The 11980-nt window shown below is 47.4% G+C and overlaps 1 protein-coding gene across 5 annotated transcripts in view; it reads right to left on the minus strand.

The window, feature by feature from the left end:
* Nucleotides 1–5307, minus strand: part of ACOX3 (acyl-CoA oxidase 3, pristanoyl) — a 49569-nt gene extending 44262 nt beyond the window's left edge. For 2 of the 5 annotated variants that reach the window (XR_009737174.1, XM_061420946.1), the window contains exons 1-3: nucleotides 5147–5306; nucleotides 1253–1412; nucleotides 717–950 (exon numbers count right to left, since the gene is read on the minus strand). Coding sequence is in view for 3 of the 5 variants with exons in the window: in XM_061420946.1 (XP_061276930.1) it covers nucleotides 717–950; nucleotides 1253–1396 (378 nt within the window). In the remaining 2 variants the exon portion in view is untranslated. Of the gene's footprint in view, nucleotides 1–716; nucleotides 951–1252; nucleotides 1413–5146 lie in introns of all 5 variants that reach the window. The other 3 variants (XR_009737175.1, XM_061420945.1, XM_061420947.1) reach the window with 3 other exon arrangements.
* Nucleotides 5308–11980: the final 6673 nt, after the last annotated feature.

The following is an 11980-nucleotide window of genomic DNA, read 5'->3' on the forward strand; positions in this document are numbered from 1 at the left end:
AGGTGGGAGTTGGGTGGGGGGCGAGAGTGTGGGATGGGCAAGGTGAGCCCACCTTTCCTTCAGACAGCATGTAGACGACACCACCTTCCCAAGTTCATCTCCACCCGCATATCGAAGAGGCGGAAACACAGGCCTCACCTTTGACCTATTTTCCCTCCTTCCGTTCCTTCCATTTATAAAAGTCCCAGAGCTGCTATTTCTATGGAGTTTTAACCGCAATGCGTCATTCAAGGACTGACGTGTGCAAGTCTGCATAAACAGCTGAGAAAAACTGGGCTTCTCATTACAAGTCACAAGGTCTACCTACGTATTTTCATCTCTGCTTTTGTTTTGCATAAAATTTCTTTTTTCTCTCTCTCTTTTTCTTTCTTTATTTCGGTGCAGCACGCAAACTCTTAGTTGCGGCTTGCGGGAATCTAGTTTCTGACCAGCCATGAGACTCAGGGCCCCATGCACTGAGAACGCGGAGTCTTAGCCACTGGACCAGCAGGGAAGTCCCTCTGTCTCGTTTCCTTTATCATTTTCTAGAAATCTCTTTAAATGAACACTTCCCAAATGCATTAAGTCTCACAAAGCGGGCAAACGCTGCCAACCAGGAACCACAAAGGCAACTCCCAAGTGTATCTCAGGTTCAGAGGACAGAGCACTGTTCAGCCCCGGGGCACGGGGTGAGAGCGGCCCCCTCTCCACTCCTCCCCTCTCCCGGGATGACTCACCAGCACATGCAGGAAGAACTTGACGGCCAGGGACCAGTCGTACATGCCCAGGCATTCGATCAGTGCCAGGACCCTCGGCAGGCTGTCCAGCATGTCCCCGACGGGGAGGAAGTCGTACTCGAAGATCCTCTTACAGCGCAGGAAGTTCAGCTCCTGGTACTTCTCCACCGAGAGCCGGCTGCCACGGGGATGGGCGAAGAGGGGGTCGTTCTCCAGAGCCGAGAAGATGGCTTTCTGGAAATGCGGCAGGCGGGGAATAGCGGATTTGGAGGCAAAATACAGAATTTTTTCACTAAGCTCTGACTTATATGGTTTCCTCAAGGCCACGGGCTGCCTCTGGTGGGCAGTCTAACCCAGAAACACAGGGACAGAGATGAGAGGGCTTCTCAGGGGAGAGCAGAGAGCACCAGGCTTAGGAAGCCCAGCCTGTGTCCATTCATTCCGGGCTCCATCTTTCTGCAGATGAACCAGAAGCCCAGCAGAGTCCCCTCCCCGCGTGCCAGCGAGGCGCCCAGCGGCTACCAGCCCAGCCTCACCTTGAAGCGCAGCGTGTCTTCGCCCTCCCAGAACAGCGCCAGCTCCTTCCAGGGGAATGAAGCGCGGGCGCGGGCCACGTGCAGGGGCCCCTGGGGCGGGTCCGGCAGCACGGGGTCACCGCTGCTCTCCCTGAGGGGCGCCATCACTCCCAGCCACCACCTGTGCAGACACGCAACCCAAGTCAGTGCGTGTCCTTCTCACGCCATCACCAACAAGGGCAGACATGCCGCGAGATGTGAAAGACAGACAGACAAGCTCTGATCATAAAGGGAGGGTAGCTGGAACGGCCCTGCACAGCTGGCGTCCACTCTCCCAGGAGGGGGAGTGAGGCGCGTGCTCTGGGTTCCGCTCCTGCACTGAGGTGACCAGGAGTCAGACGGGGGCAAAGGGCAGCCCTGTGGCCGGGGCCGCGAAGCTCTCAGCGTGGCCAGAGGACGCCTCACCGGCCCAGGGCCACCAGCCCCGCAGCCTGGGAAGCCTCACCCCGGAGTCCAGCCAGTGCTGGCCGGCCTGCTCCAGCCACACCCCTGGAGTCCCCTTGAGCCCACCTGGGCGGGGGGCGTCTGCAGAGTCTGTCACTCTGCTTGACACAGAAGCATCTGGATCCCCACTAACAAAGCAACCTAGCTCTCTTGGCCAAAGGATCATTCTGGAATTCACTGAGCAGACTAGCTCCTTTTCAAGTGTCTGGGTCAATGAAGGCAGGGATGGGAGGGGCTTGTGAACAAAGAGACCTAGAGAGACACCCGGAGAGCAGAGTCCTGGCCTGGACCCCCAGGGCAACTCTTTAAGGTTCATGAGAACATTTACATCCTGTAGTTAAACATTAGGATAGTCTGGGAGGTCGAACTCTGAGCATGACGGTCAACACTGTTAGCACACGATGGAAAAGTGGTCCCTCTTGCTGGTGAGACCCTTGTGTCTTCTGGGCGAGAGGGGAAAGATCCGCAGGGCACATTTGAAGACCTGCATGTGTGTCAGAGGGCTTCCCTGGTGGCTCAGACAATAAAGAATCCACCTGCAGTGCAAGAGACCTGGGTTTGATCCCTGGGCTAGAAAGATCCCTTGGAGAAGGGAATGGATTCCAACCCTGGGTTGGGAAGATCACCTGGAGGAGGGAATGGCCACCCACTCCAGTATTCTGGCCTAGAGAACTCCATCTGAAGCCTGGCGGGCGACAGTCCATGAAATCGCAAAGAGTCGGACACGACTGAGCGACTTTTTCATTTTGTGTGAAAGTGACTGTGCCCTCAACAGACAGAAGCTTATTTCATCCCTTAAACTGTGGGCCGAGAACTATTGTCCCTCTCAAAAGATGCAAGAACCCCAGTTCAGAGAAGCTCGCTGTCTTTTGCAAGCTCCCACCACTGAGAAGTGGCAGAAGAGGGATCTGAACTCTGCAGAACACAAGCCCTGGGCAAGCTCTTTAGCAACCACTTTAAGATGCTGAGAGAACTTCCCTGGCGGTCCAGTGGCTAAGACTCCGTGCTCCTGGTGTAAGGAAAATGGGTTCAATTCCCAGTCAGGGAGCTAGATCCCAAATGCCGCAACTAAGAGACGCACAACCAAAAACGAGTATATATATATATATTTTTTAAAAAAGATGCTGAGAAAGAACCACAGACTAAATCCAGAGCAAGCAGAAAGGAAACAGACAAAAGATTAGAGCAAAGTGTATGGACTAGAAATCAGAAAATGGACAAAAACAAACGTTGGTTCATTGAAAAGACTGACAAGATTGACAGACTTTTAGCTTGATTGACCCAGTAAAAAAAAAAAGAGGGAAAACACAAATTATTAACTTGAGGGACCAAAGATGGACTATTACTACCAACCTTAAAGAAATAAAAAGGATTCTAAGGGAATACTATGAACTGTATGCCAATAAGTTAGATAACTTCCGTGAAACTGACAAGTTCCCAGAAAGACACAATCTACCAAAACTGACTCATGGAGAAATGGAACACGTGATCGGATCCATAAAGACGACACTAAAGGAGAAACGAAACACGTGATCGGATCCATAAAGACGACACTGAAGGAGAAATGGAACACGTGATCGGATCCATGAAGATGAGACTGAATTAGGAATCAACACCCACAAAGAAAAGCCAGAGGGCTTCCAATGTGAATTCTACCAAATATTTAAAGAAGAAAAATTAAAATCTATGCACTCTTACAAAAAAAAAAAAAATAGAAGAGGAGGGAACACACCTATAAAGTGCTCCATTAAGCCAGCATTACATTGAAACCAAACCAAAGGTATGACAAGAAAACTGCAGACTAATATCCCTCATGAATATAAAAGTAAAAATCCTCAAAAAACCTTGCAAAGTGAATCCAGCAACATATTAAAAGTTTATATATCACCACCATGTGAAATATATCCCAGGAATGTAAGGTTGACTCAACATTTGAATATCAGTTCATGTAATACAGCATATCAACAAAACAGATAGACAAAAAGTACATGATCATATCAACAGATGAAGAAAAGCATGAGACAGAACCAGGCACCCTTTCATGATAAAAACTCAACAAACTAGAAATACTTTGATAAAACTATTGAACCTGATAAAAAACATCTACGAAAACCCTCTAGCTATCCTTGTCCTTAAATATAAAAGATTGAATGCCTTTCCCCTAAAATTAGGAACAAGACAAGGATGTCCACTCTACCACTTCCAGTCAACACTGTACCGGAGGTGCTAGCCAATGCAATTAAGCAAGAAATGATATAAAAGGCATCCAGATTAGAAACCTATCTCTCTCTGCAGATGACATGATTTTGTACAGAAATTCCTAAGGAATCCACTAAAAAACTATTAGAATTAATAAATCAGTCTAGCCAGTTTGCAGGGGACAAGATCAGGGAGCAAAACTCAGCTGATTTCTATACACTAACGGTAAACAACTCAAAAATGAAATTAAGAAAACAATTCTATCTATGACAGCATCAAAAATAATAAAAATACTTGGAAATAAATTCAACAAAAGAAGTGTAAAACTTATACTCAGAAAACTATAAAACATTTTTTATACAGTTAGTTGATGTATAAACCCAAGTGCCAGCCCTCATGTTCTCTCCCCGCCCCGCCCCCCGCCCCGTCCCAGAAACCAGTTAGTTACCAAGCCCCTCCCTCACTGCTCCTCTCTAATACTGAACAAATCCTATCCTTTCTCTTTGAGCCCAAGAAATCTTACAACAACCTCCAGGTATTGAGCAAATACTGAGTGTGGGTGGAGCAGCGGACTCCCAGATACTAGGAACCCCAGCACAATCTGTACTCTCACTTTCCAGGTGTAAAGGTCAATGTGTCAGTTGATTGTGCAGGGCCTTAACGACCTCGGTCCAAACTCCAGAATCCTAAGCCTTCAAAGGCCACCTGCAGCCGCCGACATCACTGCATGATCCTACACACAGGCATCTGAAGCCAGACGCCTGGCGCCAGATCCCAGCTACAGAGCTTAGGCGTGGCGCCAACTCGGCAAAGTCACTGCACCTGCCTGGGGTGGTGAAACACGGGCAAAGCTGATCCTGCATGGCCAGAAGGCTGTTACCACTCACCGGGGCACCTAGAGCAGTTCCAGGCACGGAGGGAACGTCTATACCATTTGGGGCGGGGGAGGCATCTATACCATTTGGGGGGCGCAACAGTCGCTTTCAGACAATTTCAGAAGGGGCCCTAACATGCAGACCCGACCATGCTCCCGCCGCTAGGTGACAGCTGTCCCCTGACCTCAGGGGACAAGTGTCTGAACTCCTCGATACATCTCGCGGGTTTACCCGCCCGGCCGCCGACCCTCGCAGCCTCTGAGCCCAGCAGTTCAGCAAGAAGACGCGGTTGGGCCCCCACCCCACCCCAACCATTGCACGCGCCGCCCCCGCGTACCCTCTGGGCAAAGGCGGACTGGACCTTCAGATGTCGCCAGACTCTACGATCACGGCCACCGCAGGGCCCAGCGAACACACCACAGGCTCCCAACGTTGGTCCGGTGGAGATCCACCCAGACCCTAGAGGCAGGAGAGGGCGCGCGCGCGCGCAGCCGCAGGCAAGCCTTCCGGGTCGTCCCCGGGCCTGACGTCATCGCGGCCCCCGCTGCGCCCTGTTACCCAGGAAACGCAGGACGCCTGGGCGAGCCCAGGCTGCTGGAAAATGAAACTGAAAGTCGCTCAGTCCTTTCCGGCTCTTTGCAACCAGTCCAGAATTCTCCGGGCCAGAATACTGGAGTGGGTAGCCTTTCCCTTTTCCAGGGGATTTTCCCAACCCAGGGATGGAACCCAGCTCTCCCGCTTTGCAGGAGGATTCTTTACCAGCTGAGCCAGCAGGGAAACCCAAGAAGACTGGAGGAGCTGGTAGCCTTTCCCTTCTCCAGGAATTCTCTGGAATTCTCCAGGCCAGAATACTGAAGTGGGTCAGTCACTCAGTCATTTCAGTCGCTCAGTCCTGTCCCACTCTTTGTGACCCCATGGACTGCAGCACACCAGGCCTCCCTATCCATCACCAACTCCCGAAGTTCACTCAGACTCACGCCCATCGAGTTGGTGATGCCATCCAGCCATCTCATCCTCTGTCGTCCCCTTCTCCTCTGACCCCAATCCCTCCCAGAATCAGGGTCTTTTCAAATGAGTCAACTCTTCGCATGAGGTGGCCAAAGTATTGGAGTTTCAGTTTCAATATCAGTCCTTCCAATGAATATTCAGGACTGATTTCCTTTAGGATGGACTGGTTGGATCTCCTTGCAGTCCAAGGGACTCTGAAGAGTCTTCTCCAACACCACAGTTCAAAAGCATCAATTCTTTGGTGTTCAGCTTTCTTTATGGTCCAACCCTCATATCCATACATGACCACTGGGAAAACCATAGCCTTGACTATATGGACCTTTGTTGGCAAAGTAATGTCTCTGCTTTTGAATATGCTGTCTAGGTTGGTCATAACTTTCCTTCCAAGGAGTAAGCGTCTTTTAATTTCATGGCTGCAATCACCATCTGCAGTGATTTTGGAGCCCAGAAAAATACAGTCTGACACTGTTTCCACTGTTTCCCCATCTATTTCCCATCAAGTGATGGGACCAGATGCCATGACCTTCGTTTTCTGAATGTTGAGCTTTAGGCCAACTTTTTCACTCTCCTCTTTCATTTTCATCAAGAGGCTCTTTAAGTCTTCTTCACTTTCTGCCATAAGGGTGGTGTCATCTGCATATTTGAGGTTACTGATATTTCTCCCGGCAATCTTGATTCCAGCTTGTGCTTCCTCCAGCCCAGCGTTTCTCATGATGTACTCTGCATGTAAGTTAAATAAGCAGGGTGACAATATATAGCCTTGACATACTTCTTTCCCTATTTGGAACCAGTCTGTTGTTCCATGTCCAGTTCTAACTGTTGCTTCCTGACCTGCATACAGGTTTCTCAAGAGGCAGATCAGGTGGTCTGGTATTCCCATCTCTTTCAGAATTTTCCAAGGTTTATTGTGATCCACACAGTCAAAGGCTTTGGCATAGTCAATAAAACAGAAATAGATGCTTTTCTGGAACTCTCTTGCTTTTTCCATGATCCAATGGATGTTGGCAATTTGATCTCTGGTTCCTCTGCTTTTTCTAAATCCAGCTGATGTTACTCATGTCCCTTCTTTTGGATGTTTGGGAGCTATTCATGTTTCTGTGGATACTTATTCAGGCATGATTTATGCTTCTGCTCATTCTGGAGAAACATCTGCTCATGTTATCTCACATTTTTGGCAAGCCTTTTCTTACAAGGGCCTACCAAAACATGTTAAAACTGATAATGGCCCCACATATGTGAGTCATGGTTTTGCAAAATTCTTATCTGATTGGAATATTTCTCATTCTACGTATTTCATATAATTCTCAAGGCCAGGCTATTATGGAACACACTCATTGTTCTCTAAAAAATATGTTATTTAAACAGAAGGAGGAAGAAAAGTATGGCATATTGATTATACCAAAATAGAAATTAGCCCAAGCTTTATTTAAATTTTTTGGATTTACGATTGGATCATACAACACCAGCAGCAACGCTGCATTTTCAGAACAACTTTTTTAGTGAAAATTACACTCCTGGTCAAATAATTGCGGATAATACTCCAGTGTGGTGGGAAAATGCTACGAACGATTGGCATAAGGGCCTTAGACTTAAGAAAGGACGAGGTTGTGCTCTTGTCATTTCAGATGACAGACACCACCACGGGGTACCGGGAAGGCCCGTCAAAGAAAGGAAAGAAGAGGACACGGGCCGACATCAACCATCCCGGAGAGCCGCCAGTGACGGGGGCAACAAGACTGCCGATCAGCAACCGCACACTTGAGGCCAACTGAAGAAACTGACCGCTGAGGGGGAACAGTGGCCAAAGAACAGCAACAGGCTTTGACCTCGCTGCCTTGTTCTCGGCTATGTTATCCGTGGTAATCACCACGTCTGGCGGAGAATCACCAAGAAAGTCGACGGAAAACAACAGCGATTAGCGACTATCGCTTGGGCTTCTATGCTGAACAATAATCACCAAAAATAAGCTTCAAAAAATAAAAAAGGGGGATATGTAGGGAATATGCTATGCACAGGCCTGTACTATAATTAACAGGGCTTCTTTGAAAAATAAGAATGACTTTCTCATCACCCCCAGGCAAAAGGCTGGGAGCAAGTAAAAAGTACATTGTGGAAAAACATCTTGCAAACAAGATGTTGAAGCACTGATGTGACTGATGGAAAACCAGTAGTGACCGTTGTCATAACCAAAGACTTGGGGGAGTTGCTGAGAAAGGTCGTCACTAGCTGACGGCCTGAAGGTTTGACATTGAGCTGTGCGTTGTATATCTTTATCCCTGATCCGAGATTGTAAAAAACAGATCTCTCTAGAGCACGTACAAGGAAGGAGATGTTAGCAATAAAGGGCATGCAAGGACTAGGACCTGGGCTTTTGCCTCGAATGGCATCAGCCCCCTTATCCCCACCTTATTTCTGAGGCTTATGTTTCCTTTTTCTTCGGCAGCATCGCTCCCTCAGGCTGGTTCATCGTTGGGCTGGTCCCGACACTGGAGAATTCCATGGGCCACGTAGGCCGTGGTGTCGCCAAGAGTCGGACACGACCGAGCGGCTTTCACTTCATGTTGCTTACTCAGTGTCATCTTGATTATGTACAGTTCATCTCCAGTTCCAAGGTTGGCTTCTTCCCATTTCCTTGAGACCAATTCTCAGAATTGTGGCAGCTTATGCTATGGCTATAGTCTGGTCATCATGTAGTTTAACTTCTTCCACTTGATGGGGGTGGGGAGTTCACTATTTGCAAAACAGCTCAAAGGATAAAGCTCAGAATATTATCCATAGCTTTTGAGGAGGACGCAAAGGTTGTTGACTTTGTTTAATGACTAAACTATTATTATTTCGTATTTTTAAAGGTTTTTATTTTGTTCTATGTGTCTTTGGCCATGCCATCCATCTTGTACCATTTTAGTTCCTCAACCAGGGTTTGAACCCAGTCCATGGCAGGGAGAGCTCTGAGTCCTGTCCACTGGACCACCGCGGAACTCCCTTATTATTTGGTCTTGTTTGACTGCTTTCCTTTGCTTCTGCATTTTCTTATTTCTCTGGTTAATTTATTCTTTGGCTAAAGTTTTTCTACAGACAAAAGGCAGGTGGAGGACATGGAGGAGAAAGACTTAAGGGTCCTGCTCTGTTTCACTCTTATCTGAAGGCCTTGGCCTCCAGGTTTCTGCTCAGAGATCACTCTCGTCTGTGTATGTGACATGCACCAGGGCTGCAGGGACCAAATCAGTCAGGACCACAAGGGGACAGCCTCAGGGCCCAGAAGCTTAACAGCACAGAGGCTGAGAAACAGGCATGTTTTGTTTCTGAAGAACTGAGCCCACAGTTAAATCAAACAGCATGCTTGTTATACACAAGAAGCCAAGTAGACACCTTGCTTCAATGCTGTTTTGATTATGGCCATTACATAACAAGTTGAATGAGAAAACAAAGGCACTTGGCATCCTGAGCTCCACTAATAAAGTCAGGCCAAGTTCCTCATGAAAACGTTGCCCTTGGCTTTGGTGAAACCAATGATTGCAGATAGGCGATGGTCTTTGCAGAACTAAGAGACATGGGAGAAGGCTGCCTTCCACCCCCCCAACCCCCCAGGGCGAACAAAACTGTGCCCCTGGGAACTTTTCTGTTTTGTTCTGTGCTCTGTATTTGGAGCCGGGTCTTCCAAAGTCAGGACTCCCTTGAAGAACTTTTTCCCCCGACCACAATTGGTTCTATTTAACTCAGTTGTCACTAAGTCCTCCTTTCACAACGCCTTTCCTTCAAGATTGGAGGAGTTTTATAGTGTAAAAAAAGAAAGAAAGAAACAAAAACCTCCTCCTTCTCTGACCTCTGCATCCCATATGTCTTGACTGTTGTACGTTTCATATCCCACGATCAAGGTTCCTCAAGGGTGGGATCTTATTTAGCTCTGCATCCTCACTGCTAAGCCCAGATCCATTCACATGTGAGAAACTAGCAAGGTTTGTAATGATTGATCTTTTGGCTGTCCCACAGGCTAAACATCTTTGGATAGCACTGGAGGTTAAATTATGCCTCCCCCCAAAGACATACCAAAGTCCTAACCCACTGTACCTGTGACCTTACTTGGAAGTCAGGTCTTTGCCAGAGAAGAGACACAGAGAAACACAAGAAGGCCAAGTGACCATGGAGGAAAAGATTAGAGTTATATGGCCACAGGCCCAGGAACACTCACAGTTGCTGGCAATCACCAGAAGCCGAGAGGCAAGAAATAGATCCTCCCACCAAGCCTTTAGACCTGTGATAGCAAATCTCTACAGTTTTAAACCACCCAGTTTGTGCTAACTTCTTATGACAACCCTAGGAAACCAAAACAGCATGAAAATCAATTACATGGTCAAAGACTATGAGGTTTAGCAGTCATTTATCTCTTGATTCCATAGACATTGGTCTTTGCTCTTTTCTCTGATAAACTATATGATTTGAGTTAGTTTTCAATCTTTGATTCTGATAGAGACCGTTTAGAAAAAAATCCCAACTGAGGGATTAATGTTCAAAAAGACTGAAGAATCTTTGCAGACAAAAAAGAGCTTCACAACCCAGATAATCACATTGGTGTGGTCACTGCCCTAGAGCCAGACATCCTGGAATGTGAAGTCAAGTGGGCCTTAGAAAGCATCACTACGAACAAAGCTAGTGGAGGTGATAGAATTCCAGTTGAGCTATTCCAAATCCTGAAAGATGATGCTGTGAAAGTGCTGCACTCAATATGTCAGCAAATTTGGAAAACTCAGCAGTGGCCACAGGACTGGAAAAGTTCAGTTTTCATTCTAATCCCCAAGAAAGGCAATGCCAAAGAAAGCTCAAACTACTGCACAATTGCACTCATCTCACACGCTAGTAAAGTAATGCTCAAAATTCTCCAAGCCAGGTTTCAGCAATATGTGAACCGTGAACTTCCTGATGTTCAAGCTGGTTTTAGAAAAGGCAGAGGAACCAGAGATCAAATTGCCAACATCCATTGGATCATGGAAAAAGCAAGAGAGTTCCAGAAAAGCATCTATTTCTGCTTTATTGACTATGCCAAAGACTTTGACTGTGTGGATCACAATAAACTGTGGAAAATTCTGAATGAGATGGGAATACCAGACCACCTGATCTGCCTCTTGAGAAATCTGTATGCAGGTCAGGAAGCAACAGTTAGAACTGGACATGGAACAACAGACTGGTTCCAAATAGGAAAAGGAGTACGTCGAGGCTGTATATTGTCACTCTGCTTATTTAACTTCTATGCAGAGTACATCATGAGAAACACTGGGCTGGAAGAAGCACAAGCTGGAATCAAGACTGCCGGGGGAAATATCAATAACCTCAGAAACGCAGATGACACCACCCTTATGGCAGAAAGTGAAGAGGAACTCAAAAGCCTCTTGATGAAAGTGAAAGTGGAGAGTGAAAAAGTTGGCGTAAAGCTCAACATTCAGAAAACGAAGATCATGGCATCTGGTCCCATCACTTCATGGGAAATAGATGGGGAAACAGTGGAAACAGTGGCAGACTTTATTTTGGGGGGCTCCAAAATCACTGCAGATGGTGACTGCAGCCATGAAATTAAAAGACGCTTGCTCCTCGAAGGAAAGTTATGACCAAACTAGATAGCATATTCAAAAGCAAAGACATTACTTTGCCAACAAAGGAGGCTATGGTTTTTCCTGTGGTCATGTATGGATGTGAGAGTTGGACTGTGAAGAAGGCTGAGCACCGAAGAATTGATGCTTTTGAACTGTGGTGTTGGAGAAGGCTCTTGAGAGTCCCTTGGACTGCAAGGAGATCCAACCAGTCCATTCTGAAGGAGATCAGCCCTGGGATTTCTTTGGAAGGAATGATGCTGAAGCTGAAACTCCAGTACTTTAGCCACCTCATGTGAAGAGTTGACTCATTGGAAAAGACTCTGATGCTGGGAGGGATTGGGGGCAGGAGGAGAAGGGGACGACAGAGGATGAGATGGCTGGATGGCATCACTGACTAAATGGACGTGAGTCTGAGTGAACTCTGGGAGTTGGTGATGGACAGGGAGGCCTGGCGTGCTGCGATTCATGGGGTCGCAAAGAGTCGGACAGGACTGAGTGACTGATCTGATCTGATCTGAACAGGAGGGAAAGGGGCAGGGCACAACTTCTGAAAGAATGACACACCCCAAGGACACAAC

This window comes from Bos javanicus, chromosome 6 (assembly GCF_032452875.1).
Source record: "Bos javanicus breed banteng chromosome 6, ARS-OSU_banteng_1.0, whole genome shotgun sequence".
Taxonomy (NCBI): Eukaryota; Metazoa; Chordata; class Mammalia; order Artiodactyla; family Bovidae; genus Bos; species Bos javanicus.